At 38.1% G+C, this 23392-nt stretch overlaps 1 protein-coding gene across 1 annotated transcript in view; it reads left to right on the top strand.

Annotated features, from left to right (window-relative positions):
• Positions 1-23392, top strand: part of KAT2B (lysine acetyltransferase 2B) — a 43928-nt gene that overhangs the window by 10855 nt on the left and 9681 nt on the right. The window contains exons 3-12 of the mRNA XM_061996199.1: positions 2536-2681; positions 3088-3177; positions 4348-4529; positions 6850-7041; positions 9572-9678; positions 11384-11509; positions 13829-13965; positions 15372-15580; positions 18325-18451; positions 21209-21319. Of these exons, the coding sequence (XP_061852183.1) occupies positions 2536-2681; positions 3088-3177; positions 4348-4529; positions 6850-7041; positions 9572-9678; positions 11384-11509; positions 13829-13965; positions 15372-15580; positions 18325-18451; positions 21209-21319 (1427 nt within the window). The remainder of the gene's footprint in view (positions 1-2535; positions 2682-3087; positions 3178-4347; positions 4530-6849; positions 7042-9571; positions 9679-11383; positions 11510-13828; positions 13966-15371; positions 15581-18324; positions 18452-21208; positions 21320-23392) is intronic.

Here is a 23392-nt window from a genome sequence, read left to right as displayed (position 1 = left end):
TATATTGAGTCACTGCCATAGCACTGTGGTGACCAAGTTGGATGTCAGGGGAATTCATTTTCCACCAGCCTCAAGAGCAGGCATTAGATAGTCAGAGATTCTTTCCTCATTTGTATTTGATTGTTTTCTCATGTGTTACAGGGTGCATTTTCCTGTTGGTAAACATTTTCAGTCTTGAATAGCTTTTAAAACTGGTTTCTGAATGTTTTAGTACACTATATACACATGCAGTCTCTTTTTTTCTCAGCACTGCCTTCAGTTCTTGCTCTGCACCTTCACTTAGCCTAATTGGATATTTCTTGATTTGCTTGTCTTGTATATATCACTGGTGATTTTATGTGCACACTTAGTTTGAGGTAGACTGTGGACATATTCCTCAATCTGTTTTCTCAGTGTCCTAATTCATACATTCTGGTACTTGGTTTTTTGAATTTGCACAAGTAAAATAACTTAACTTGCTATTTTTCAGGTCTTCCTATCATTGCATTGGCCTTACTCTTTATGCTTGCTTTTTTCTGCATGCTTTATGCTTGTGATATTTTAAAATTTATTATTGTTTTTTTTTGCAAGTGTAAGTGCAGCTGAGGAAATGTGCACTAGCCAGACAATGCAGATAAATGAGACTGTGTAACTTGTGTAGTGTACTAAAACTGTGACTTTAATAAAAGGTTTACTAATGGCTGCAAGAATTTGGGAAAGGACTGAACGTCTGAAGAAAGATAGTATGTTGGTCTGATGTACAAACATCGGTGGTTCTATGGTAAATGGTGATTCTACCGCAAATTTCACTGCTAATAGTAAATACAGGCTGGTAAGACACTTATGTTACTTTTAGGCTCACCGTATGAGCCATAATTCTGCAGTTTAATAAAATCTTTAAATATGGTCACTAAGTAGTCAAGGTAACTTTCAGTATTGATATGGAAACTGCGAGGAAATGGCTTCTTATGCTGATATTTTATTCATTTGTTAGTTGAGTGCAAGGTTTCTTTAGTATGTTATCAATTTCTAATGCATTGCTCATCTAAGAGGGTATTTATTACTTTTACAAGATTAGAACAGACAGCTGGGACTATTAAAACTTCATATCTATCTCACAAACAGAAATTAAATGCCAGAATGCTGAATATTTGTCCTTAAATAAAGCTCATGATAGTCATTCCTCTTTCAGTTCTGAGCATATGCTCAGGACTTTAGACACTGTATTATAAATGTTAATTTAAATAAAAACAATCACTCGAATCTTTTTAATGTTCTGAGCTATGGTGTCCTTTTTACTTGAAGATGCACAAATTTTTTGAATTTAAATGTTTTGACAGGTGCCCTACCAAGCTTCTAAAAACAAAGTCTTTGCTGGGTGGCCAATAAATATGATCATTTTCGAGTCAAATGTTACTTCTCTCCACTTTCTCTCTTAATAAGGAATCAAATTTATGTCAAAAACATATCAATCCTCATCACATTGGCAGATCTGTGATAAAATAATAACTGTCTAAGAAATAAATATTGACAAAAGTTATTAAAATACAGAAAAAAATAATATGACCAACCTTTTGATTTTTTGTTAATTTAAAGGATATTTTCTTGTCCTTTCAGAGGAAAGGATATGCATACTATGTACACATTGGTTTGGAGTCAGTGAAGATTGTTGCTTTTTGAAATGCAAATATCTTCTTTCTGGGAATTATTGCTTTAAATTACCTTGTCTTTTCCTGGGGTCAGTTGTTCACACCAGCTTGAAGTGAATGTCTGGCTTCACGGGTACAAACCTCAAGCTCTTGAAAATGACAAATGTGGAACTGTATATACCTTTGGAGCTGATAAAAGGGAGTTTGTCACTTGGAATTTACGATATATTGCTTTTTTCATAAACTTCTGAAGAAATGAACAAAAACTTTGCTGATATAATGTGCACAAAGCATAGTTTGACTCCATGTTATTGGGAGACTTAGCCAGTAAAGTCCAATTTAATACAAAAACTTATTTACAAAGTGGTTTTGTTGGTTGATTGCTTTTTTTACTATTCACAGAGTGAGGTGCTACTTGTATCAACACCTGGATTGCATAATTTATGGGAATTGTGGATTTCTTTGGTAAAGAAACCTTGTCTCAAAAACATTGCTCTTGGACAGAAATTTATGTAGTTATTTATATACTGCAACATGTTAATACTTGTGTGGTCTGGTTTAAGTATTAACCTATGGACCTGCTTTAGCAGAGGGGTTGGATCAGATGATCTTTAGAGGTCCCTTCCAACCCCTACCATTCTATGATTCTGTGATTAACAGATTCTTTGTTTCCAACCAGCCATTGTTCCTTTGCTGTGAGAATTACCACCACTGGACTACCTTTACAAATTGTTCCCGCGTGTCATATATTTCACTTACCTATGATAAGATGTTCTGTTTAAATAAATAGGCTATTACAGGACCAGTGGCTTTACCATTATGGCTTAGTTTGAGATATTCTGCAGAATATTGTGCTATTGGTTCTGTCAGTAGGCTTTTTACATGTTTGGATTTTTATTTTGTTTAGCTGCTCATGTTTCTCACCTGGAGAATGTGTCTGAGGAGGAAATGAATAGGCTTCTGGGAATTGTATTGGATGTGGAGTATCTGTTCACTTGTGTCCACAAAGAAGAAGATGCAGATACCAAGCAAGTTTATTTCTACCTGTTCAAAGTAAGCTGAACTTGTGTAGTATCCTCTTAGGTTCTTCACTCTCTCACACATAAGCCATTTCCACTGCCCTTCATACATATGTTTACTTTATCTGATGAGACTTTTTTCTTTGGTGTACTGCTCTAGTGGCTAACTATGGGCTAGTAGTGGTACTTGCAACGTACTGTATCTTACTCCAAAGGTCATCCTGATGGCTGAGGAGCTGACTCTATCTATAAACTGTAGAACCTGCATTTCAAAGAAGGCGAATTGGCAAGGAAGTTTAGTAGCTATAACTTCAGATGACTAAAGAATAAGATACATAGCCAAATTTTCAACACTGCCTGCAGTGTGTTGTGCACCTGTGACTTGAACTGAACTTATGTATGCAAATAAGCTGATTTAAAAATGTTTGTATTTTTAACAGCTTTTGAGGAAGTGCATTTTACAGATGGGAAAACCTGTAGTAGAAGGATCTTTGGAAAGTCCTCCATTTGAGAAACCTAGTATTGAACAGGTAAACAGTTAAAACGTGGGCTTGTTTGGTGTGGTTTTTTATTTGGTGGGATTTTTTGATTTTGCTGTTTTTTGGTTTTGCTTGTAAGCGTAGGTACTGATTTTGAAAACATGGCATTTTAGGCAGTTTGCAGATGTTTCTGTGTGTTACACAAGACAAAGTAGGGGACTGTAGGAGTCCCCTGCTGCTGCTTCTCCTTTAGTTGGTACAGTAGTTGCATTATTTGACTTCTCTCATTATTTATTTTATGTTTTAATGAAACTGACTTTTTTGTGGTTTTAAAGAATGAACTTAAAATACTAATTTTATGTGTGGCAGTTCTAATCTTTCTTTGTTTCAAGTGAGGAAAAATTCTATTGAAGTTTTGAAATCCAATATTAAAATGACACTTCTGTAAATCAGTGAAAATGTCAGATCATAACCTTCTTTTTAAAGGGTACACAACAAAGCTGAAACTAAAGAATAATTGAGGCTTTTGTAACTCTCACTGAAAAAGAACATATGACAAATTCAGATTTTGGTTAAGCAAGCTCCTGAGAATGCACTTTTGGCACACAAGTGGGCCTATTAGCTCCAGTGAGACTGTGCAGAGGCTCACGTATCTTGCTGAAACAGGAACTCGATGTTTTCCCATCAGTGGATGAATAGATGCTCTATCATTAAACAGAATATTTTAAATGTGAAGACTGTTACGTGTAGTAATTCTGTCCTTGCAACTCTCACTTCTTATAATTTAGGAAAATCAAAACACTTTATTGCTTGATTTCTGTTTTTAGAAATTCAGTAACTCAAATCACACAAAATTATTTGCTAAGCTACAGTATTATAATTGATTTATTATGTATGCATTGCAACATTTTTAGTCACACATTTTAGCGGTCTCAGTAGTGTTTGATTTATTTTTATTTTCAAGTGGACCGCATGCAAAGTGCAAGGAGGGGACATGCTTGTGAAATACTGGCACTTCTTCAAAAAACAATATCATGTGTAGACACAAATTTAACTAGAAGTCCACAGACCTTACTCTACTGTTGGAAAGTAGCTGCAGAGATATTTTTTTCCCATGTAATGCACGTTCAGAGTTAATAAATGTAAAGTGAGGAATGTTCAAAGACACTCCTACAAAAAAAATCACTAAAATAATTAAATGGAATTTTCCTCTGTTTTAAGGGTGTGAATAATTTTGTGCAGTACAAATTTAGTCACTTGCCCACAAAGGAAAGGCAAACAATAGTGGAACTGGCTAAAATGTTTCTGAATCGCATTAACTACTGGCACTTGGAGACACCTTCTCAGCGAAGACTAAGATCACCCAATGATGATATTGCGGGATATAAAGTTAATTATACCAGGTAATGCTGCTTTTGCTTATTACAAATGTTACTTGCAAATATGGCATGTAGGCACTTCAGGAATATAGCAGTACTTGTATGCCATAGGTGCACCTTGCGATTTTTTGCAGTCACGGAGTTTATATGAAAGCCTGAGGATTTCAATGAGACGGTATCAGAGTTTCACATGCATCATTGTGTTTTGAGAGGTATGCTTTATCAACCAAGAACAGGGAGTAGAGGTCATAAGCATTAGTATCTAACAATGCCTTTTTGCATATCCTGTCTTTCCAAAGTTGCTCTCAGTCTTCTTGAGACATCAGCCTTATTTAATGTCCTTAATTCATGTACTAAAAATTCAGGCAATTTGTTGTTCATCTTGAAAAAAAAACAAGTAAAGAAGATAACATTAAGCATTGTAAAGCATCATAGTTTGAAAGCAAATCATAGATGATTTTAAAAATTAAAATAATTTTCTAAGTGCTGGAATGCTAAATGGGGAGTAGATATTACTAGGTTTTTTTAAGTGATAGTTGTTACTATGACCTTTTAATACATTATCAGAACTCAAAGTAGTAACTTAGTCACTGGGGGAAGAAGAGCTAGGGTAAAAAGCTGGGTATCTTAATTTTGCTTTTCTCACAACACTAATGCAACACCTTTTTCAGTTAGCACTCTAACAGCAGTTAAGGTTCCTGCTGGTGCAGCTGACAGTTAAAGTGCTGGTGGCAGTTAGCTAATGTCTCTGTCAGCATACCTGTTCCCAGGAGCAACAGACTGGGACAATTTTCCTAGCTAAGGATGAGTGCTGCTTTCTGCTTGCTTTCCTGGTGGCCTTTCCTCAGACAAACCTCAGCACCATGAAGGAGAACAGCAGACCCTGGTGTGAGTTGAGACTGGTGATACCAAAGATTGCACAATGTCAATGTTTAACCAGGGTGCTCTCAGATGACCTATCACTTCAGATAACTGCCTGGCACGAAAGACTTACTGGCTCCTAAGACTGTGATTTTGTGGGTCTTTGACCTTCATTTATTTGTGATCGAGGATAGCCAGGGTTAGTTGGAGTCAACTTTTATTAAGAATCAGTAGCTAGCATTGGCTTTAGTTGGTGACTTTTGTTGCTAATCAGTTTGTCACTCGTGGTTTCTCAAACCTTGCTGCCTGCAGTCCCTAAGTTTCCCTCTGACCCAAAGTGGTGTCACTTTCCATCTGATGAAACTTGTCATGATGAGCTTCTCCCCTCCACGGCGTTCGAGGTACTGCTCAGGGTGCTAAGGAAGCCACTGTGTGCCATGGATGCACCTTGTGAATTATTGCAGTCACCAACTTCATCTGAAAACCCGAGGATTTAAGTGAAACTATCTCAGCTTCACATGCATCTTTGTGTTTTGAGATGTGCTTTATCAGTCAAGAACAGGGAGGAGAGATCTGCAAACAACTGTATCTCACAACTCTTGTGTTTGCAAAGATTAAAGCACAAGAGTTTGGGAAAGCATTTTGAGATAGGTTGTAGTTTGGGTCTGAGTGATAAAATCCATATAGGATCCAGCACAGTCTGTCTGCATCCAGTTCTTAACGCTTTTTTTTCATTGTTGAAGCTTTCATAATGGTGATTGTTTGATTCTGCTAAAGCTACAGATACTCTTCATGTTTCTCCTACATTCAGATACCAAAATCTTGTTTATTTGTGACCTACATAGACTGTGTACTCCTGATTTACCTCTTCACTACCATGACCCCTTTATCCAGGAAAGTAACATGACATGCTATATTTTCATGTGTACTTCTTAACGCAAAACTCATGGAGGGAGTTACTGGTAAACGAAAGAGAATCAAGTCAAGGTGTAATGGGAAGAAGCCAACTTGTGGGAGATCAGGGTGGAAGTCCTGTTGGACTGGGATGGAGCTAGTTAGAACTGTCACCCTTTTTTCATCTGAGTGGGGAAATGTAGAAATGTAAAGGGGAAAATAGGCCAAACTAAGGGTCTTCAGAGCCATACACAGGAGATGTGGAAGGCTGAATGAATGAGCTATGGAGAGAATTTCTCACTTCAACGTGAATTTTATGTGATCTAAGATTATTATCTGAAACAAGAATGCTTTTTGGAAACTAGACTGCAGAGAAAAAGAATATATAGAGACTTAAAAGCACTGTCTGTCATTTCTTTAAAAAACTGAGCAACTTAATACTGCTTAACTCTATCCAGACTTGATGCAGGACTGATTTATATAGCTGTATACCTCTCAGCTGTGTTATGAATGATGTGGGTAGTGGTTTGATTGCATTCATTCATGTTAGACAGTGATAAGTAACTGGCTTTTTTTTTCCCCTTTAAAGGTGGCTTTGTTACTGTAATGTCCCTCAGTTCTGTGACAGTCTACCTCGGTATGAAACCACCCAGGTTTTTGGCAGGACGTTGCTTCGTTCCGTTTTTACTGTAATGAGACGGCAGCTGCTGGAGCAGGCCAGGCAAGAAAAAGACAAGCTTCCTCAAGAGAAACGAACACTAATCCTCACTCATTTCCCAAAGTAAGGGATTGCAATGTGCCTGCATTCAAAGTTAACCAGTACTAGGCAGCTTTGGCATGGAAATGTACAAATTTGCTGCATCTGAAAATAATTTCTCCTTTTTTTCAGTGACAACTAGATACTGCAGGTTTCTTTTCTGCCATAGCTTGAACTTGTGTATTTTATATACGCAGCCACTTGTTTTGCTGTGTCTTAGGGCTTTATTTTATAAAAAAGATTATTCATCTTGCTGGGAAATTGGGCTTACTGCCTATTAGCAGGTATTTTTGGTTGTTTACTTCCTTTTTCTGTAGTCCTTGGAAGCAGCATCGATCCAGATCTGCAAAATCACACACTTGCTTCTGCTTTTGTGATAGAGCAGTAGAAAAGAGAGTGTAGTAGTGGAGTTTTATTTTAACGTGTCATTAAACCGGAGTGGAGTTCAACATTGTAATAGGGAACAAAGTAGTCACCCTTCCCCTAGAAGAGTTGTGTTTGTTTGACAAAGAAGAGAGTAGTCAGTATAAAGCTGTTTCAGTGAATCCTAAACTCATAAATTTCATATTGGCTACCTGTTCCAATACCGGAATATTGATGATGATTTCTCACAATTAAACAACAAGAAATACATAATGGAGTATGTGCGAGAAGGACTTGTCTCAAAACATGCTCGAAATTGACCATCCTTAATTTCAAACATTTTACTGGTGTTTAGGGGAGCTGGTGGTGTCACAATCGTTCATTGTAGGCTTCCTGTTAAAATAGTATATCACTTCACATATGTCCTTACTTTGTTAGGATGGCTTGGCTCTCTAGGCCATATTTAAAAGTCTGTGCCTCCGTCAGCAAAGGAACTGAACCTACAGGAGAGATGGTGGGACTGATGTGGTGCAGTCTGGGACTAGATTTGAGTTAGTGCTCAGGAAATGGAAAAGCAACATGGGTTTTCCAAAGCTGAGTAAAGCCAGGATTATTTGCTTCTACTATTATTAGAAGTTCCTTTTACCACTGAATGTGGTACACTGAATATAAACTGTCTCCGGAGTAGACTGTTATGGATAAAGGAATGTTTGTGTATATTTGGGAATAGGATCATCTGACCTCATATCTTAAATGGGTATAAAAAAGGAATTTAACACCGCATTGATATAAGGAGCAGATTCGCAGAGTAAGGAGGTGTGCATGTACCCCTGTGTTTCTGCTGCCTTTTACAGCCTAGATAAGTAATTTGGAAAGCATTATTATTCACTGTAATTCCTTTTAATATTCTGCTGGGGAAAAAAAAAGAAAGGCAAGCACTGTTTGCTGATGATCTGGGGGAAATACAAATAACACTTGAAGTCTTTTATGGGCTGTAGTTTTCTGAAGCATTTGTCTTTCTACTGGCATTAGGCAGAGTGAACCCTGTGGAGGATCTGCAGGTTGGATCACAGAGCCAATGCCTGGTGTCAGCACAGGGCTCCTGCTGCCCCAGCACCTGCTCCTTGGGGTTGTGTTCTTAGGTACACAGGTTGTGTCTGTATGTACCTAGGAAACAGTCACCAAAGGGGCTGAACGCAGAGTCTCTGCGCTGCCTGTAAATGTAGCCTTGGCTACAGTTTAATTTGTGCTTCTGCTCCATAACAGATATTTGATCATTTGTGACAGATTTTTAGCCATTATCAGCTGTGGAAACAACATACATAGTTGTGCTTAGGTATAAATATCTAATATATAAAGTAGAAGAGTAGGACTGAAATCCTTATCCCGATCAAGAACATCTTACTTAACAGCTGTACAGCTGGTTTCAGCTGTACAGTTTCAACATGTATGGATAACTCTAGAATGTGAAAATGTGCTGTGTTAACTTCTGGTCTGCAAACCCTTTTTGTGTAACGCAGTATAAGCAGTTATCTTGCTTTTGAAAGGGAATTGATGTATTAGCCCTGTGAAGGCAAGCATACTGGATAGACTGATCTGTGGAAATTCTCTCACATACAATAATACTAAGAGAGTTTCACTCTGTTTCTAGAAGTGTAGCAAAGTAAGATTAAAAATACTGTGATGCAAGCACAAACATACAATTAAATGTTAGAGCAGGATGCTTAAGAAATGAAAATACCTTCCTAAGACCATTGTTAATAATTAAAACTGGGATTTTATAAACCTGTGAGAGGCAGAATGCAAGTGCATCTGCAAAATATTGTTTTGTAAAAATAGACATATTTGTATAACATGAGTACTTTGGCATCTGTCAACTCATAGCTTTCTTATTAGTGCATGGTTTTGTTCTGTAAAAGTGGTTTCTAACTGGTTCTTTCTGCATTTGCAAATTAGATAAATATTGCCTATAATCATCCACAGGTGAAAGTTCTCTGCTGAATTAAGATAATGTCTACTCTTGTACTCTTGTAGGCTTGTGATTTTGTGTTTGTTTTTTTTAGGAATCAACAGACAGCATTTTCTTGCTGAATCAGTGAACATTTTTAAATTTAAAAAGTTGCAAATGCTTATTCTGAAAAAGAACCTGTTTGGATGATCCTATTAATTTTTCACCTGGCTTTGTGCCTAGGTTTCTGTCGATGCTGGAAGAAGAAGTGGACAGCCAGAATTCTCCCATTTGGGATCAGGATTTCATGGTGTCTAGTTCCCGAACTGGCCAGCTGGGAATCCAGACAGGTAATGGGCATTTAGTGATGGGTTAGTGAGCACCTGAGTATGAATATAAACCTGTACAAGTGATGAATTCTAAGGAATGAGACTTAGATATGCAGCTTTACAAATACATACCAAAATCAGTCTGCCTCAAGTAAGTACAGACATCCGACACTCTGGTACTTCCTCATATAAAGATCCCATTTTGATGATGAAGTCCGGCTAATTGGAGGTTTCAGTGGAACAGGCTGGGTGCAAATCACCTGAGTATTCAAGTGGCACAAGTGCACTCAGTGTGGGCAAGTGAGAATGATCAGTGAGCAAATGACCATGGTGAGTTACCTGCTGGGAAGTAGTCCCCTTGCATGAGGACTCATGCCAGTCTTTTGACTCCCTAGCAGTAGGGAAATACGGACCTTCCACATCAGATGTCCCATTGTGTTTGCACACATGCCTTGGATTTTCTTATTTTCCTTTTTTTGTTGGGTTTTTTTTTTTTTAAGCTTTTCCTTGCTTTATTTCTTTCTCATATACCTCACTGGCTATTCTGCACCTTAACTTTTTCTCAGTTAGGATACTGAGGTGTAAGTCATCCCTAAAATTGCAGAGACATTGATGATGGTTTTATTTCACTTTCTACTTCTCTTCTTTCCTGCTCAAAAGTGTTCAAAATCCATTTATGCAGCTCAGGGGTTGACTTCAATTTTCAGGTATTTCAAGTAATCAATATTACAAAAGTAATGTTTTGCAAGAATTCAGCATTTTGAAACAATTGTTGATTGTCAGTTGACAAAATGATCACATCAGCATGTTATCTAATAGTGAATTTCCTAGAGCAGTAGGGAATTTCCACAGCAACAGACACAGTTGGGGGGTTTTTTTGAGAAATTCCTGATCTGCACCATGAAATGCTGAATTATGTATCAGGCATAAGTTCATTGCAAGTCTAAAATCATGTTGCTCTCAGAGTTCATTCTATCATGTACGTTTCTGCAGTGCTTCATTTTAATGTGCACCTCTTAAGCACTGGTTCTTGGCATGAATGTGACACAAAAGAACTGTTGCTGGTGATGACACTAGGATAAAGGCATGCAAAAAGAAAGACTGCAGATGTTCAGGCTGTGAGCTGTCACCTTATTCCCTCATCAGTCCCGATATAAATGAAAACTAGATGACTTGGAATGTATGTTTTGGGTTTGGTTTTGGTTTTTGGTGGTTTTTTTTTACTATTGGAGAGATGTTACTCAGGGGCATTTTAAAGTAATAGTTTCATCCTCTTAACTGGTGCAACAACTTCTCCCGTTATTTAGTTTGATTTGACCAGGCAGTCATTGAGCACTGTTAAAGAGGACAGCTGAAGCTGAATTATGAGATTTTGCTTTTCAGTAGGCCCCTACAAAAGGCCTTTTCATGAAGCTAAATGCCAGCAGTCTTGGCAGGTATGTGAAGGAAGTTTGTTTTCTTAGCTTGTGCTCAGCACTGCAGAATAATAGAGCCTGGTATTTGCAATCTGTCTTCCAGCACTAATACACTCCATCTTTAGGCAGAAATTTAGAAAACCTGGTTGAGATAAAGCTTTAATTTCTCTGCTTGTGAACAGATGTCATTGCTCTGTTGCACAATGTTAGCTGTTACTTCTCAGGTGGTGGGTGTGAAGGTGGGTCAGTCCTTCAGTCAGCACTGAAATGGGTTTCTGATTTTTTCGTGTTTGTCTTTTATGTCATTGCAGTTATCAGTCCTCCTCCTGTTGCAAGATCTGTTTCATATAGTGCAAGTCCGTCATCTCTAGAGCAACCCAACAGTGGGAATATGAGTCCTGCTTGCAAAGTTTCTTCTGCCCTTGACCCAAACCTAGGTAATGAAGAGGGAAACTTGGTTTGTGGCTTTTGTTGATGTAAACAGTAGTTGCGGTGTATGGTGACTGTTGCCTTCACTCTGCAATAGCAACCTTGAGGTGTTGTTACTAAAAGACATGGACACACATGCTTTTTCTTCACTATGATAACATTTAACAAGCAGAAATGGCAACTGTATTGCGGGGGGAACATTTGTTAAAATAAAATGGGGAAGGTCTGATGGTCTCAGAGGTTGTTGAAGAACACTTTACTTGGAGTACATGTACTATGAGCCATGAAAAAAGGTTTCAATTAAATAAAGACAGAGTAGAAGGGGCCATTGCATTTATTTTTTATAATCTTTCAAGATACTGAAATTACATACATTAGAATCATAAAGAAATGCACAGTCACACCAACTAGGTTAAATTTAAAACCTGAATGAGGTCAGGTTAAAAAAAAAAGGGTTTGGAAAATAAGTTGAATGCATAAATTCTCCTAATAAATTCTTCTCCAAACTCCTCAGGATTAATGAGCCTATCAGTTTGTAGGTCAGAGAGATGATCATGAGCTCATGTAAAGTAAAAAAAAAAAAAAGCTAAAAGAATTCTTAAGACTTGGTGTTAGCTACAGAGGAACTTTAAGCAGCTCCTAAACTGCAGCTTTCTTTGAGGCACAAGTTGGTAAATGGCCTTAGAAGTGTGAATGAGAAGAAGATTATTTTAATTACAGATCAGCAAGATGAATAGTAAGTAGTCACTAGAGGAATTCTGGGGTTTTTTTGAGAGTGTGAAAAGGAATATGGAATTGACAAACTAATTATTAAGTTGTGCAGCTGAGCTGTCTCATTGGAATCGCCCTTGACACCACAGAATTGAAACACACAGATGCAAAACTAGTTTTTAAAGAAATTCTAAGAGAGTTCAGGAAACTGTCAATTGTAATTCTGATTTCAGACAATTAGAAGAAACAATAATAAACTGATTCAGAATTGAATGAATAAATCTGTGAGTAATGTGATGTGTAAAAATTCTGTGTGCCTTTTCTACAACTCATGAATTGTACATATCCATGACAGAAGTGGTGGCACGTTTGGAAAGGGCTTTGTGTACCTGGATTTTCAGAAAGCTTTTGACAGATAGATTATAAATTCTGTTTTAAAACAATAAATCAGTCCCTTGGGAAATAAGAAGAAATGTCCTTTCACATATGAATAACCATTTAAAAAGTAAGAAATAAGGAATAGGAATAGACTGTTCCCACAGTGAAGGCAGGTTTATAATAAAATTCTATTGTTAAGAAAATCGTACTGCTTGAAAGTCTGAAAAGGAGATTGAACAGTTTGATCCTCATATATTTAGAGCCCAGTAGCTGTGGGAAAACAGTCTGTACCTTCTATGTAAAATAGTGGGCATAGTGGGCCCTAAACTATCTGGTTGTTTCAGAAAGAAGATCTTAAAGCTACTGTGGATTTTCTTTAGGGGTAAAAACCAAACCAAACCAAACAAAACCAAACCAATTTATCTCACTGCTAAATGCTGATCACAAAGGCAAAATTCTGCATCCTGGCTCTGACTATGACCAGTAGCAGATCTTTAGGGAAAGAATTCAGGAACAAGGTAATCATGGAGTGATATTCTGTTTGTGTGCTTTTCTACTATTTGGCAATTTGCAGCTTAAATAAATCCTGAGTTAGCAGCTGGCTCTATCAGTACTGTTGTACCTACTAGTCCTTGGTGGATTTTTCTTTCATGGATTTGTTTAAGTAGTTAGCAATTTAAGCAGTTAGTAGGGCAGTTAATAATTAAATTGGTATATTTTGATTTGGAAACTTCAAATAGATTTTCTAAGTAAAATATGTGTCTCGTGTCAGACTGTATTTGTTGCTTTGTTTATAAAATGAGTGAAATAAATCTATAATGGATGCTTAATTATAATGGATCCCAGAATGAAGTTTCATGTTATCCAAAATTATGCACTGTAATTTGTATGTTGGGCACTGACCTTCCAAGACAGCAGCACAGAGTTTCACTGCAGAGGGTGCTGAAAGAAAAAGAAAAGCAAGTATTTTCACTGTGAATTTACAGGGAAAAAGGAGAAGGAGAGATATATTCATCCTGCTTCATAGTAACAGCACAAATTTTGTCAGGCAAAATTGCAGCAAAGACAAAGACAAAATTGCAGCAGTGATAAGTACTGTTTGGATTGCATTTCTTTCTCTTCCTTTCTAAAGGGATTAAAAAAAACTAGGCATACAAATTAAAGAATAAACCAGAAGTGTCATGATGCCAGTCTATGACAATTTGGTTATTCTAATTTGTCCTGGTTTTGTTTTATAGGGGAAAAGAGAAAAAATAATGAACCCTATTCTCTGGAGGATTCAAAAAGACCAAGGGTTGTAGGAGATATTCCAATTGAGTTAATCAATGAAGTAATGTCAACAATTACAGATCCTACAGCAATGCTCGGGCCAGAGGTGAGAAATACATAGACCTAGTCTGTTTGCAAATGGTCTGTTTTCAAGACTGTTTCACATGCTAGAGTACAATAAGCTAAGAGTCCACAAACCTTACCATGCTGTCAGTAAGAAAAATAGAGACTCTCAGAGAGTATGATTAGCTGAGCAAAAAATATTGATCATCAGTAAAAGGAATGGTTCTACTTTTTTTTTTTAATGGATTGTGTACTGTTTGTAAACCAGTACACAATTTGGAAACCAGTGGTAGTTAAAAAAATAGATTCCAGGTTATTTTGCAAAGTACTTTTGTTACAGAATGGCTTCAGAGTGTGCTTTTTATTTTTAATCATAGATGTAGCTTGTAAGACAAGGAGAATGGGGTTCAAAAATTGCAGCAGAATGAAAGACCCAGAGTTCTGCACTCTATCGGGTGCAAAAAGACTGATCTAAACAGTTATTTGCTCTGTCTTTCACAGTTGCTCTTTTTTTTTTTTCTGCTAGAACAGAAAAACAAACAGAATTGCAGAATTATGCCATGTACAGAATTGCACACTTTTTTTTTTTTGGCTGGCTTTTCCTCCTTCTGTTCCCTTTGCCAGGCTGAGTTTTGCCAGCAATTCATATTTGCCAAGGTTTAGCTAGGGACTGATGAAGATTTGGAACCACCTACATTTCTTACTCAGACTATATATTGTGACTGATGGCTCTGCGTATTGCAAATGCTGTGCCAGTCTGGCTGTTGAGGCTGGCAGTGACTAGAAACTCAGCAGCCAAACTTTGCTCTAAAAAGTAAACAGTATGTACATGCAGAGATGTTTTGGCATTGTAAAATGATCTTGAAAAAAGAGTTAAATAAATCATCTGTATTAATTTCATCTCCATTCAGACATTTAGATGGAATTGCTAGATACATAACAGCAAGATCAGTAGCAATTAAAATGTTCTTTTTAGGCTCTTGTGGTAGTGTAGATGGTGAAAAGTACCAATGAAATGAAAAAATATTACTTTGCCTGCACTGCCGTTAAAATATGGGATTTTCAGTGTGCGTAGGCAAATCCACTACTTCTGTCTAAGCTGGATAGACTAAAGAAAATAAGAAGACTTAGTGGCATAGGCTTCAGCTGGATGAGTGCTGTCCTCCAAGAGATTTTGGAACTCGTTGAGTCATAACCATCACTGTTGTTACCTAGCCTTTACCCAAAGAAGTTTGAATATGCCTTTGTACACTGTTGTGTAGACTTATATCCAGCTTGTTTGATGGTGTCACTTCTGCTAAAAAAACAATGATAATAATCTTTATCAGTTCTAGTTTTGTAAAAAGATGTTGTGGAATAAAGAGATTTAACTTGTTTGTTGCTTAAGGCTGTTCCATCAGCATGTGAAATCTCCAAAATGTGGATTTGTTTCTGTTTGGTGTGGCACAGACCAACTTCCTGTCAGCGCACTCAGCCCGGGATGAGGCAGCGAGGCTGGAGGAGCGCAGGGGAGTGATCGAATTCCACGTGGTTGGCAATTCTCTGAACCAGAAGCCCAACAAGAAGATCATGATGTGGCTGGTTGGTTTGCAGAACGTGTTCTCCCATCAACTTCCTCGAATGCCGAAGGAGTACATCACACGCTTGGTCTTTGATCCGTGAGTGCTGCTTGCTGGATGAGGGTTTGGCCAGTGAGACTGAGAGAGCCTGGTGCTGGTTGCAGGCAGCCAGCATAGGAAGGGGCCAGCCAAGGTGGTGTGGAGGCAGCTTCACCTTTTCCCATCTTTTCGTGTCCCTATAACTCCTGGCCAATCTAGTAGGATTGTATCTAAGTAGCATCTCAGTAGCTGTATCAACGGTAAGTAATGTCTTCTTGTGGGATATGGACCTGCGGGAAGGGCTCCCACATATCTCGTACTTCTGAATGTTAGAACTGAAAGTCAGCAAGTAATTCTGGTGCTTATTAGTGGCTTCCAAGCCCATACTACTTGTAGGCTGCTCCATCATCTGTCTGTGAAGATAATGAACCAAATAGCAGGAGAGATTAAGTTTTTCAATGAGAAGAACTTGTAGAACTGATGAAGAAAATTGTTAAATTCGTCATGGGAATCAGTCCTCACCCATGCACATTGGTTTTACTTTTATCAGTGCAAGTTTCCTTGCTTGGTCAGTGCAAGACTTGCTTTGGGTACAACTTTACACCACAGGCACTTGAAAAGGGACATGTTGGCTGTAGCAGCATCCACAGGTTGTACATGATCCTCCACCTAACCCTAGTATCCTGACTGAATTGTACTTCAGTTGTGCAAGCACAAAGGGAGGTTCTTCTCGCAGATGTCCACTTTTCCACTGTTGTGTTTCCTGGAGAGCTTGTTTCTCCTCTGCCAGTATGCTCTCCAAAAATTTGTGCCCCTGACTTGTCCATGCTCAAGAATAGCCTAGGAGTCTGCTGTTCAGACTGCAGCACTTCACAGTGGAGGGTGTTATGGGCTTATTGCTGTGTGTCAGCAGAGACCTCAAGGAACTCTGACTGAGCTGACCACAGCCAAATGCCCAGCCTTGTTTGTGGAAGAGCCTTCCTCCACCACCGATATCTGCGGTGTCTGTCTTTGTGCCCTGTATTGTAGCTGCAGCAGTTACAAAAACATTTCTGGAACCATTTCCTCTGCTTTCAGACTCACTAGCATTCCCCTTGGCAACACTCTCTTGGTGCCAGCAAATGCTGCTGCTGCTGGGTCTATGCAGTCCCTGGAGCACAAACAGCCCAGTGTGGGAGACTGTCAAACAGGACTTCAGCGTCCAGGCACAGGAGACTGACCTTGAAGCCTTCTTCTGGGTTTTTCAGAGGCAAACAATACTGTTGTTATGAGGGTCAGCACCAGCCCAGACTCTTTTACGTCTTCTGTGTTGGAGTAGTCACCACTTGACTGGGAGAAAGAGGCAGCACTCTGGGATCCTATATGAGTTAAGGAGCCTTTGTAGCACTGTGATCTCAGGCAGAGGCTACTGGATAAAGAAGTCAGATTCCCTCATAAGTGAACATCAAAGCCAAATAAGTAGTACTGTTGAGCCGTGACCTTCTCCCATATTTCTCTAGGTCCTCCCTTATTGGGAAAGACTCTTCTAGTAGACTGAGAGGAACTGTTGGTAGTTTAAGTGCTCTTCATTATAGAGCAGTCTCTGCTTGAGAAGAGGTATGGATATTACTACAGCAAGAAAATGCTCTCCTTTATGTGCCTGTGGCAAACAGTTGACCCAAAGGAAGCAAAGGATGGCTGAAGAGCTCAGAGAACCCCAATATCTGCTGTGAATCTCCAGGGACACACACCGGTGACCTGTGCTGAGTAGCGGGTATACACAAACCTGTGTCAATTACGGGATTCGGGGGTCCAACAGTTCTCATTGCAAGTTTCTTTCACTTATTGCCTTACTATCTCTTTTAATGTCCTGATTTTTTGAAATGGCCTTCCTTACTGAATCTTGTTGCTTAAACAAATCAAACATGAGGAAACAAAATTAAAGTTCAACCTACTGCATTGTTACTACATGCCACAAATAAAAAGCACCAAAATAAGTACAAGAAAAAGAAGAATGTGTAAAATCTCCTTCAACTGTGACACAAAATATAACTATTCTTCAGACTACCTTTTTTTGGAAGGGGCTTACTTTTGACTCCAACCTTGTCCCCCAGATACCTTGTGTACATTTACTGTATTGTTTATACAATTTATGTGATACTGTGTTGAATGATCTGGAGAATAGGTGCAGTGGAAATCTTTCCAGGCCTTGAGGATCACACTAAAATTCTTAATCCTTAGCACAAGAATTCAGATTGCACCTCATTATGTCTTTCCTGTCAGTCAATGTAAGTGCAGCAGAAATGGATATTTATTCTGGTCTTGATTCCACAAGGAGTGGGTGATTAGAAATGAGAAATATAGTTTCTTGTTTCATCAGCTGCATTTGAAACTGATAGCTTAGCTATAGAGAGTGCATGCAAGGAAATGGGACTCGCTTAGAAAGGACTTGCTGTCCTGTAACTCCATTAATTTCTAATTTAGTCAGAGTAAAAATCATCCTGAGAACTGCACAATAGCATAACTGTCAGCAATAGATTCAATGAAAGCAATACAACTCATATTTATTGGACATTACCCTAGTATGTAGGAGTACTTAGCAAGGCCAGGACTTTACTGCATGAATGATGAATTTTATGGTAAATTCAAAGCATGATGTTAAAATAGCAGCTCTTCTGTAAATACAAGCAACTAACTTAACAGATGCATATACAATTGCATTAGCATCATGGAAAGAAACGAATCAAGTTTCTGAAAAAGAGGAGGTAATGGCACTTTATGTACTATGTGCATGAATTAAAGTGACTGTTATTTTGTCTACTCAGGAAACACAAGACGCTTGCATTAATAAAAGATGGCCGTGTTATAGGTGGTATCTGCTTCCGGATGTTCCCCTCCCAGGGATTTACGGAGATTGTTTTCTGTGCTGTGACTTCCAATGAGCAAGTCAAGGTAAAAACAATTCCATGAAGTATATCTGAGTCCCATTCACTACTACATATACTTCTAATTTTGTTAGTCACACGGAATATATTGCAGAGTGGTCAAACAGAAAGTGAAAGATAGAGTGATTCAGAATATGGTACACAAAAAGAAATGTGCAGGTTTAAAATTGTCAGCATAATAGAAGGATTCCGTCTAATAATAATAGTAAAAAAATCTTCCTCAACACAAAAATAGCGGTCAGTTGTCTCCCATTCTTGGACTATTCACTACTCCATCTTCAGCAATAGTAGTGATCCACTTTATGATTGACTGAGATGTTGCTTGTGTGTGACACTAATTTGTGTTCAGTCACCTTGTAAGTTACATGATTTGAATGAAAATGCATATGAATGAATATGCAAATGAACGAATATGCAAAATTCATATGCATATGAATATGCATCCCAAACACATGTACTCTTTTATAGACTCTTTATTCAGTGAATTCCAAAAAATATTTTCAGAGCGTAGAGAATTAGCTGCTATGTTGAGAGAGCACAGAGCACCCTGAATACAGGAGATTCTTCTCGCTTTTGCAGGGACTACAGGAAGATCTATGATCACTTGATTCAGGATTTTGCCTTTAGATGGTGCTGTAGCTTTGTTTTTCACTTAAAACTGAGTAAAGATGTGGATTAATTTAGAGTTTATTGTAACAGTTGAACTTGCCCTCCTTTGAAGGGAAGAGCTTTGGGAATTGAAGGGTAACACGGTGGGATTAAAGACCTGTGCCAATTTTTGGTACTTGAGTTATATTTGATTTTATTGAACTCTGGTGTTACGAGAACAGTGGCCTATTATAAAAGTATCCAAGTGTTTTAGCAAAGGCAAACAATAACAGAACATGCTTTAGATATGTTTATTCTAAGCTTGGATAACTCATAAAAGGTGTTTTCATTCTAGTAAAACAGCCAATTTAATTATGCAAGTTAAGCTGCCAAAAGTGTGTTGTGATTCTTTAGGGATAACCTTTTAGAATATAATAGAGCAAACAGATTTAACCCCTCAGAAAGCCTGTATAGGTTGCATATGCACATATAATACACAATTTCTGTTGTTACCCTCTGGGCACCTCACTGTATGTGAAGATCTGTTGACTATTTCTGAAAATTTGCCTTCCCACATTCCTGTCTGTGTAAGGTGACACACACCAGCAGGTAACTGAGCAAATCCAAATGTTCAGACATGAGTGAACTGCGTAATCTTGGTAAAAAAAATCCTATTTTAATTCAGTTTGAGACTGGCGAAAGAAATATGGGTCCTGTTTTCCTTTATATGTAATATTAGAAGTTGGATTGTTTTTGAGATAGTTTGATCACATCACAAAATTATTTTAAATTTTACTGTACTTGGCTTAGTTTCCTTGTAGGACTTTGTCAAATGTTTGTGAGAATGAATAAATCCTGTGAAGGTTATCAAAAAACAGATCAGCAAAAACTAATTTGCAATTAGTAAGTCTCTTCATTATCCTGAGCACATCAGCTTTCTAAGAAGTGCTGTGCCACTTAACATGTCATCAGTTATCAAATCACTTGTTTGTATTTGATGCCATGCTTGATGTGTGCCACTTTAACAAGTGGATATAGGGCTTTAAGAGCTTTGTACTTATTTTTACACATGTGAGGTGTTAGTTTTGAATATGAGGTCCGAATACCAGGTGCCTCAAACACTAGCTGGAAAGGAGGGACTGATGCACAAATTTTGTACCTAGATAGGTAGGATTTTGTAAATATTTTGTATTGAGCCTCAGCAGTAACCTAACTTGCTGGCTCTTTTCACGTTTGGGGCAAGTAAACTGTGAATTAAATCAGAACTATATATTTTCTAGTCATTTTTTCTGGCTTATGTACGTAAGTAAAAATTTGTCGAGTTTTCAAGAACAGAATATCCAAAACCGTTCTCTGTATATTTCTGTAAGTGTCCAGTTATTCTCTGTGACGTTAAAATGGGGCATATGCAGAAACAACACATTATTATGGACTTTTCTGTCTATTTTTTATTTCTTCATCTCACAGCAGAAGAAGGCTATAGCTTACTTGGAAATGTGAATAAATGGTATGTTTTGTTTACTTTGGCATTGAATGAAAATAGAAATTATTCCCATGTGCAGTCAGAAGGCATAGGTATTTGATTGTGGGCTCAGTTTTCTGCTGTTTATTATGGTAATAACTATTTTGCTATTCCCTTTTGTGTGCCCTATGAGAAATTCAGATTATAAACTGTTACAGGAGCACAGAATCTGTATTCTTACTGCTTTGCAGTTTTGAAATGATAGGGCTAAGAAAGGATGCCCTATTTGTACTATATATGTAGTTTTGTTTTTGGTGAAATGTGACTATTAATAGTTGACATCTAACTTAAAAGGAAAAAAAATATTGTGTGCACCTTGAATTACAATTTCTAGGACTGTGTACCTCTTTAGAGCTACACTTTACCCCTAGAGAGAGTCAAGGTTTTGCTCTCTTTTAGATTAAATCTGATTCAGACACTAGACGCTGTGATATTTTGTCTTGCCTGTTGAGTAACAAAGATACCTTTAAAAGGCTGAAAACAGTTTGATCTTGAGTATGCCTCACCAAGTTACTTATGAGAAAATCTTTAAAGTAGGATCTGGAGGAAAGACTGTATTTTTAAAAAGTCTATAATAACCCTCAGTCCACAATTTCTAAGATGTGCAGTTCCCAAAAGCTCTGTAATGGCTTTTTTCTTGTACATTTCCCACAGGGTTATGGGACTCACCTAATGAACCATCTGAAGGAGTACCACATCAAACACAACATTCTCAACTTTCTCACGTATGCAGATGAGTATGCTATTGGCTACTTCAAAAAACAAGTAAGTGGGTGTAAGAAATTACTTGGTGCAAGAAGTTAACATCTAGTAGTGATGAACTAAACAACTGGACATGACAAGATAGTTGGATAAAATGCATACTGCACATTTATGTGTATATTTTTTATCTACAGAATGTGCTCTGTGTTCATCTTGTGTTATGATATTGACTTATAGTGCATTTTACTCTGATGGAATCATCTGAATGTAGGTCTAATGTTGTTACAGCATATTTACAGACTTTTCCAAGTCTGAAATCCAGTTGAATGTGGGTTGTCTGCTTCATTCAGTTCCATCACTGATTATGTAAGAAGTTTAAAGAAGGACCAGACATACCCATGGCAGACTAGAATTTACCTGACTTGTGCTCACAGCTCCTTCTATTAAGAGGTATGAGGTTCAAGTTCAGAAACAATTGCGATGTTTAATCTGTCAAATACAATTGTTGGATTAACCAGTTGTCAACTATCTGGTCAGATGATAGAGTGTAGATGCAGTCAGGCTATTGTCAGAAATGTACAGCAACAGGATTAGAGGCGATGGACACAAGTTGCACCATGGGAAATTGAAATTAGATAGAAGACTTTTTTTCTTTCTTTTTCATTATTCCTGTCCTAAGTGTGGTGAAATACTGGAAAATCTTGCCCAGAGAGGTTGTGGAATCTCTGTCCTTAGCAGTCTTCAAGACAAGGCCTTGAGCAGACGTGCTCTGACCTCCTTAAGTCTCTTCCAACCTCAGGTGTTCTACAGTTCTATATATAAAACTGATACAATTTGCTTTTCACACATTCAAAATGAATGAAAGTTGCGCTTGTGACAGAGCTGACAAGGTCTGTGTGGACAGACCCTTTTCACATCTGTAATGTCTCTTCACTAATTTGCTTAATCTCCATGTAATTCTGAAGCCTTTGATGGTAAATTGTTATTAGTGAGTCCTGTTTTATGCTAAGGGTTCACAGATACCACTGTAACAGAGGAATAAAATGCAGCCAAAGTGAGAGTCCTACACTGCTTTTTATTGTCTTGCTTAATTATTTTGTGATTGTGAACTATATAAAGGTTGTAGTGTAACTTTGCAACTTTTAACAGGATTTGTTATTTATTGACTTGAAATACAAAAGTAAAAAAACCCAATTTTTTTTCTAACTATAAAATTACTGTTATCTCATTAACTTTGACAGCAGCTTTCCTTGACTAACGACTACAAGACTGGCATCCTTTAATAATAAATTAGGAGTTTTAAAAGAAAAAAAAGGAAATTTGTTGACAGTAAAAATCTTTTCCTCCATTCAGTTATCTCTCTATCTCCCTTCTTTTCCTATACATATAAGCAATTAACTGTTCTTGCACCAAGTCCCTTGTGTGATGTTTACATCACTATGAACCATGCTCTGTAACTCTTTTTGGTTTATTGTCTGTATTTAAATGTTGTGATGAGTTTGGTTCTAAGTCATCCTAGCATTTCAATTAAAACAAGTGTTATATGAGAGGACAGAGTGCACCCTTAGTAAGTTTACAGATGACACCAAGCTGGGTGGAAATGTCGATCTGCTTGAAGGTAGGGAAGCATTACAGAGGGATCTTGATAAGCTGGATGGCTGGGCCAAGGCCAGTGCCATGGGTTTCAATAAGACCATATGCCGGGTCCTGCACTTGTGCCAGAACAACCCCCAGCAGTGCTACAGGCTTGGGAAGAGTGGCTGGGAAGCAGAGAGGGACCTGGGAGTGTTGGTTGACAGCGGCTGAACATGAGCCAGCAGTGTGTCCAGGTGGCCAAGAAGGCCAATGGCATCCTGGCCTGTATCAGGAACAGTGTTGTCAGTAGAAGTAGGGAGGTGATCGTTGCCCTGTACTCGGCTTTGGTGAGGCCGCACCTCAAATACTGTGTCCAGTTTTGGGCCCCTCTCTACAAGAAGGACACTGAGATGCTGGAGAGGATCCAGAGGCAGGCTACCAAGCCAGTAAAGGATTTGGAGCATGTTTCATATGAGGAACAGCTGAGGGATCTGGGGCTGTTTAGCCTGGAGAGAAGGTGGCTCAGGGAAAGCTTATCACTCTCTATAACTGCCTGAAAGG

The sequence above is a fragment of the Colius striatus genome, chromosome 5, assembly GCF_028858725.1.
Source record: "Colius striatus isolate bColStr4 chromosome 5, bColStr4.1.hap1, whole genome shotgun sequence".
NCBI lineage: Eukaryota > Metazoa > Chordata > Aves > Coliiformes > Coliidae > Colius > Colius striatus.
Note: the sequence above shows the minus strand (reverse complement) of the source record. Positions and strands in the feature narration are given on the sequence as shown.